General features: G+C 38.7%; 1 protein-coding gene across 1 annotated transcript; it reads left to right on the top strand.

The window, feature by feature from the left end:
* Positions 1–6,690, top strand: txnl4a (thioredoxin-like 4A). Its single transcript, XM_024263758.1, has 4 exons — positions 1–158; positions 347–505; positions 6,016–6,119; positions 6,196–6,690. Exons 2-4 carry the CDS (start codon positions 353–355, stop codon positions 6,365–6,367), a joined length of 429 nt encoding a protein of 142 aa, XP_024119526.1. The 5' UTR covers positions 1–158; positions 347–352; the 3' UTR covers positions 6,368–6,690.
* Positions 6,691–7,401: the final 711 nt, after the last annotated feature.

Here is a 7,401-nt window from a genome sequence, read left to right as displayed (position 1 = left end):
CGCATCGGCGACGTCGCGAGATTTTGACGTCCATACAACGAGAGTCAGATGCTGGAAATAAATTTGGAAATTTATTCGTCTTTATTTAGAGAACAAAATAATTAAACCCAAATAGAATATTAATTTCATGTTATTATACGCATCTTTCCCATTTCGAGGTAAGGTTCTCTTGTGGATGTTTTCGGTTCTGCCTCTTCTAAAGTTTCGCTGTGATGATTTCTAGATTTTTCTTTGACTAGCTTAGCATTAGCACTAGCATTCATCAAGCTCCACTGCACCGCGTTTTTTCAGCCATCCAGAACTAATTTAGTGTTTTTTATCGTGTCCTCGGACTCTCCGACTTTAGGTCAAGATGTCGTACATGCTACCGCATCTCCATAACGGCTGGCAGGTGGACCAGGCCATTCTGTCCGAGGAAGACCGAGTTCTGGTCATCCGCTTCGGACACGACTGGGACCCAACGTGCATGAAGATGGATGAAGTTCTTTATAGCATCGCTGAGAAGGTTTGATCAACTTCTTTCTTTGACCACAAGTTCTCAGTCAGAGTCAGCGCGCTCACAGTATGAAGGGGGGATCCGAATTTGCTCTTTTGGTCCCCAAATAATTTTTGCATTTATCATTTAAAGATAAAGTTCTGTCAGGATGGAACTCTTTTCTGTATTAAAGTTTGTTTGTTTTTTAACCTGGTTAGTTGCTGAAAGGAGGCTCATAACAGAAGCTCATATTGGTGCAGTCATGAGGGAAACCCCTTAAAACAGACTACCTCTGATTAAACATTCTGATTATGAAAAACCCAACAGTTTTAATGTGTAAATGTTTCAAACTGACAACAAATAATGAAATACGAAACACTTACGGTATTTTATTACCAAAAAGTTGTATAAAATTGAAGTTTCTACTCCTTGTTAAATATAAAAATGTTTCATTTACCCAGCTGGTCTTTTGAAAATGGATCCTTTTCACATGACGTCACACATCGCTGGTCATGCACAGAGCTGCTTCCAGTTTATATGGTTTACAAAGGCAAAGCTGACAGCTTCACGCTGTTTAGAGCAATTTTACATAATAATAAAAGGTAACCTCACTAATTGTAACAGAAATTTGTAAATTTGTGTTGTTTTATTTTATAAATTTTCACCTGCTTGTATTCATTTTCCTCTCAGATCGTTCACAAATCAAAGTACGAATGTCAGTAACCCTGTCTGCAGTCAGAACTGACTGCAGACATTCCTCTGGATGATATTAAACGAGTCGTGGATAATTTCTCTCTGACAACCCGGTTAAAGTTAGACAAAGGTTACAAGCATCCGTTACTAGCATTAGCTTTGGCTAATGGAGCTGCAGAAGATCTTTTCTGACCAGTTAAAAGTTTCCTAAATTTCCGTTCTCACAAAATCCTTGTAAACAGATCAAAACTCAGACAATTCCAGCGTGTCTGACATTAGGTGCGTTTCCATTAACTCTGAAATTTCGCAAATTGGAATTTCGATAATAAATTCTCCTGATGGAAACACCACAATTTTGAAAAAACTCGCCTTTTTAAAAAAAAAAAAAGTTTTTGCGCTTAGAGGAGGTGGTTTTTGGGCCTTTCGAAACAGACATTTTTCCTAAAACTGTAATGGAAACCCATTTTTTTCTAAATAGATTCGCCTCTTTATATGAAGTGTCTGTCCTGAGTGCAACACAGCGGGCGGCAGGAGAGATCCAACAGCTTCACAGCTTCATCTGCAGCTACACGTCTGCAGCTTGGAGTCTGAAGATGCTGAAGTCTCATTTGAGGAAGAGCGCGAGTGCAGGGACAGAAACTGAAATGGATCTCGTCGTGTTTTTAAACAGAAAAAGGTCCAGCAGCTTTCTTGCTGGAATGGTTATTTTTTTAAAAACCACTGGACAGGCTTCTCACCTGAGACTGTCAATAGACTCTGAGCGGCGCACGCTCTCCAGACAGAGCTGTGACGTCACCGCAATGCTCCTTTTTTAGTGAATCAAATAAAAAAACACTTGTTCTCATTCATCGTCGTGTTTTTAATGACTTATCGCGTGAGTTGGTTTGTGCTTTATCGTAAAATGATGATTTAATGGAAACAGTGTCATTTCGAAACATTGTTTTTTTCGAAATTCCTAGAATTTCTATAAAGTTTTGCGCAAATATGTAATGAAAACGCAGCTATTAAAGTCAAACGTATTCCTGTTGTAATGTTTTCTACTGCGGTCAGTGAGCTGCTGTTAGCTCAGCCGTGGTTCTAACATCACTCCTCTTTGGTTTTGATCATAACTGTGTCTGATCTATGAGAAAATAAATGTAAAAATGATCAAATTCATTGAAAACTGTTTCCAAAAATATGAAAGTGACTTTTTCCATGTAATGTCATAAAATATGTTCACCCAGAGATTATTTTTTTACTTGACCGCTCTTATTTTGAAAGCTGAAACTACATGGCTCTATATCTGCTCTGAACATTTTCACAGAACCAAATCATTCCTGTTTTTACAGTTGTCCCCTAAAATATCCTGTAGAACAACAAGTACATTTATCCTGGGAAGTGATTAAAATGTGTACAGCAATGCAGACGTGTGTGTCTTTGCTGAAGGTATTAAATGTGGCCAACATGAATTTCTATCAGCTTTTGTGCTGATTTCATAAATACGTTCAAATAACTTCAGCCAAAATAAAACCTGTTAGAATAAAATCTGCTCAAATGTAAGGTTGATATTTTCAATAAAACCAAAAGTATTGAAGAATTATTAAAATTTGTATTTACATTTGTAAACAATCTAAGAAAGGAAATTAAAACACAGTTCAGCAGGACATTCATAAATAAATATTGTAGATTTTTCTGTTGAAGTTGGTAAGGTTACCTTTTATTATTTATGTAAAATTGTGTTAAACAGCGTTCAGCTGTCAGCTTTGGTGTTCTAAATGCGAAGTAACAATTTTCATTTTGGGTCCTGTTGCCGTTTTGTCTGCGGTCAGGTGAAAAGGTCTGTTGGACATCTGGTAATGGCCTTCGCCTGACCCTCCCACCCCAGCCCCTCATATCTGTAGTAGAAATGACACACGTCCTCTTTCATTGTGATGACGGTGTGGTTCGGCTTCACCTGTCTCTTTATTTTTGGCTTCTCATCAATTTAGATGCAGACTTTGTTTTTTTCACAGGAGCTCCTGAAGCTGCCAGCAGAGGTCGCCGTTGCTGCAAAAAACCCAGCAAAATTAACCTTAAGGGAACTTTTCTTAGGTTTTTTTGTTTGTTTGTTTATTTTTCTATTTATTCAATCAGACAAAGACCCATTAAAATCAAGATTTCTATTTTGGGCAACAAGTCAGAACACAGCATCAAACAAAATAGAATCATACACAACAGTAGGAAGGCCCCTGTCCTATAGGATCACTTTTCTTCTTTGCAGGCCGTCTTTGTCATTGCAGTCATGTTTCTTTTTATCTTGTTTCTATGTTGAGAACTGCTTTAACTGAATCGCCTCAGTGGACTAAATAAAGTTAACAGTTTAAGCATTTAAAGGGGCCATACCAGGATTTTCTTAAGTTTTCCTGAGTAAACTATATCCATATATATGATCATATTTTACCTTTGGAGCACTAAAATATTTATGAAATATGAGTTTTTGTGGAGCTGCACGGTGGTGCAGTGGTTAGCGCTCTTGCCTCACAGCGAGAAGGCCCCGGTACAAATCCCAGCTGGGGGATTTGGGACCTTTCTGTGTGGAGTTTGCATGTTCTCCCCGTTCATTCGCCGGTTTTCACCGGGGACTCCGGCTTCCTCCCACCGTCCAAAAACATGCTTCATAGGTTCATTGGTGACTCTAAATTGCCCCTAGGTGTGAATGTGTGAGTGAATGTGTGAGTGAGGCCCTGTGACAGACTGGCGACCTGTCCAGGGTGAACCCCGCCTTCACCCATCAGTAGCCGGGATAGGCTCCAGCACCCCGCGACCCCGAAAGGGAAGAAGCGGTCAGGAAGATGAATATGTTTTTGTGAACTCTTTTTATCTCGATCTCTTAGGCTCCGCCTTTCGCTGCTTGAGAGTGGCTCCCATTTCACGACATCATCCTAAAACCGTCCTCATCACCATGTCACCCACAAAAAAAATCCAAAGACATATATTTAAAAAAAAAGTATTGCTGTACATACTGTGTATCCCATGAATTTATCTCCAAAATTTGGAACAGACAGAATGGTGATGGCTGATGGTTCATTTTGTGGTGAAATTTGGTCACAAATGCAGGCAACACAAGATGAACATTCCAGGATTTAGTGAAATGATGAGAACATTGTCTGATTAACTCTGGCTGTGAACAGTTCCATTATGATCATTAATCTCTGTATCAAAAATCATTTTCACACTCACCTTTCTGCCTTCCCTCAAAAAATCCACATTCAAACCAGTTCTTCTAATTTTTGGCCTGCTTTTTCTTACAGGAATTAGTCTGCTCCCTTTCTCCACTAGGAAATAGTCTGCTCCTTTTCTCCTCTCCTGCTTCCACCAGGAAATAGTCTTACCTTTTCTCCTGTTTCCACCAGGAAATAGTCTTATCCTTTTCTCCTCTCCTGCTTCCACCAGGAAATAGTCTTACCTTTTCTCCTGCTTCCACCAAAAAATAGTCTTACCTTTTCTCCTGTTTCCACCAGGAAATAGTCTTATCCTTTTCTCCTGCTTCCACCAGGAAATAGTATTCTCCCTTTTCTCACTATGAAATAGTTTTCTCCCTGATTTCTCACCAGAAGTTTCTTCACAAAGTTTGAGCGTTCAATCGAATGATCGTTTCTTGTCCGTCACTAAACTGGATCACAACATACAGCTGGCATCTGTACGTGCACGAGCCGGGGGTGGGAGCTCGTGAAGCTAGCTGTTCACTGCTAGCTTTGCAGAGAAAATGTTTGTGTTAGCGTGGGGGCGGAGCAGACTCTTCCTGGAGGGGCGGTTCTCACCATGTGACATCAGCTCGTGAGAACCTGCTCGTTTCCGTGGGTATGGGAGGGGCTGCTGCAGATAGTGCAGGTTTTTAGAGGATTAATCTTAAATCCATGAACGGATCAAAATACCGATTTGGGGTTCTTTGTAGTGAGGAGTGAACAGTAAAATGGACTTGAAACCTCAAAAAGTAGAATTTTCACAGTCTTTCCCGCTCAAGAAAGGCAAGTAAAGAGTCTGCAATGTTGTGATTGGAACTTTTAAAGTTGGACAGTTTCATCTTGGTTGGTACATTTATTGACAGAAGATGCAGCAGAAGTAAAAGCTTAGTTCCTTAAATTGGTCCTGACATGTGGAAGAAGGAAGTCAAATGCATGAAGAGGTCAGTGAAGGCCTCTCTGCTCTGCAGTTCAGTTCACAGTACGACAGTCTGACAAACATACTCAGCGTTTACAGACTCAGAGCATTTTGTAGAAACATTCATATATAAAACATCCCCAAAGTCCAGAGGTCCACAAACTGTGTCATGTAAGGGTGACATCACCGTTTTATCCTCTGATGTGGCGCCGCGGTCGGTTTGAAGTGTAACAATCACAGTGTGTGCCGAAACGTAAACATTTAAAGTTTTCCAGAAAGCCACACATAACCAAATACTAATAATCCTTTCCGAGATCTTCACAGAAAAAAAAAAATAATAATAATCTTTATAATGAAATAAACAACAATACTGATGAAATAGAAATAACCAAAAACACTCACTGTAATCTTCTCAAAAAAGTCATGAAGAATAATACTAATACATAAAAAAAGTAAAACCAAATTCTGCCTCTGCTCAGCCTTCCAGCTCATCTCGATTTGTGCTTTAAGATTGTAAGAACTGAAACAGAATTCTGGTGATTGTTTTATGATGAACTTCTGTTCCTTCACTGACATTAGTTTGACTCTACAGTCGATTAGCCGACTAATCGACTATTAAAATAATGGTTTGTGGCAGAACTGAACACAAGGCACAGCTTTAGTTTGCTGATCCTCCTCTATCAGAGTGCAGTGTTTTGTTGCAGTAAAGCTCTCCTCTGTCTCCTCAGGTGAAGAACTTTGCCGTCATTTACCTGGTAGACATCACAGAAGTGCCCGACTTCAATAAGATGTACGAGTTGTACGATCCATGCACCGTCATGTTCTTCTTCAGGTGAGGAATCCTCGTCACAGGAAGACGGCTCCTCACAGCTGAGCTCCAACGTTTCCGCCTCTCTTTTGTTTTCCAGAAACAAACACATCATGATTGATTTGGGAACCGGAAACAACAACAAGATCAACTGGCCCATGGAGGACAAACAGGAGATGATTGACATTGTAGAAACGGTGTATCGAGGAGCCAGAAAAGGACGGGGTCTGGTGGTGTCTCCCAAGGATTATTCTACGAAATACAGATATTAATTCTAACTTTTTTACTGTTTTCTCCTTCTTGTATATTGTTTTTTTTCCACTTTTGTTTGTTGATGACAAACAGAAGAAACTCTCAGCTTTTCCGGTGAAAGAGGACAATATTCCAGCTACTGGTCTGATTTGTTTTCACAACTGTTTTTGGGTTTTTTTTTTGCTTTGAACTCTTGTGAACTAGATGTTGAAAAGTGTCAAAAATCTCACATTTTACAATAAAATAAACTTGAGTTACTTGTCAAGATATTTAAAAACTGTTCTCTGATGTTGGAAATTCTTTTGAAACTTAAAGGCATTAAACTATTGTTCTTGTTTTGGCAGCTAGAGAAATGATTTTCTGCTCACAGGAAGTGCAGTGATTCATAGCAGTTCTACCCTGTTTAGACGGTTTGTATCAAGTTCAATTGTGTATTACCGATTTTAAAGGATCTTTTTCATCCTAATTCTTCTTTTTTTGATAATTTTTTATTGAATTATAATGTTGATTCCCCATGAAAACAACCTGAGCTGGTATTTTCCTCCATTCACAATTCCCTGAGCATTCCTCTAAACATGAGTGAAAGTCAAGCCCCGGGGGCCGGATCCGGCCCTCCAGATCATTTTATCTTATTATTAATGACCCGATGTTATCTTGTGCTCATTTCTAACTTGAAGAATTTTGACAAAATATATTTTTAGAGAGTAAAATATAGAAAGTTATTTAAGGTTTAAGTTGATTTATTCTGGAATAATGTTCCTGCCTTTTTATTATTCATAATTATGTTAAAAAGTTATGGTTGTAAACATTGTCATTCTGGTAGCTTTTTGGACTAATTTGGCATTTACTAAGAGTATTTTAGGCTATTTTGGAATTTAGCTAATATTTCAGCTACATGCTAGCTGTTTTGGCTAATTTATGTTTTTTTATGCTAATTTGACATTCAATTAATATTTTAGCTGGCTATCAGCTTCAGTGTTTTCAGCTATCAGCCACTAAAATATTAACTAAATGCCAGATTAACCTAAAAAAGAAAAGAAAAACTTAATTTAGC

The sequence above is a fragment of the Oryzias melastigma genome, linkage group LG11 (genome assembly GCF_002922805.2).
Source record: "Oryzias melastigma strain HK-1 linkage group LG11, ASM292280v2, whole genome shotgun sequence".
In the NCBI taxonomy this organism is placed as follows: Eukaryota; Metazoa; Chordata; class Actinopteri; order Beloniformes; family Adrianichthyidae; genus Oryzias; species Oryzias melastigma.
This window is presented reverse-complemented; position numbering and strand designations above follow the sequence as displayed.

What these genes read in the sequence shown, in the direction of transcription:
- txnl4a (XM_024263758.1), top strand. Translation starts at nt 353, where the DNA reads ATGTCGTACATGCTACCGCATCTCCATAACGGCTGGCAGGTGGACCAG. An exon ending in TTTATAGCATCGCTGAGAAG is followed by an intron (nt 506 to 6,015) that starts GTTTGATCAACT and finishes CTGTCTCCTCAG; the next exon opens with GTGAAGAACTTTGCCGTCAT. An exon ending in ACCGTCATGTTCTTCTTCAG is followed by an intron (nt 6,120 to 6,195) that starts GTGAGGAATCCT and finishes TTTGTTTTCCAG; the next exon opens with AAACAAACACATCATGATTG.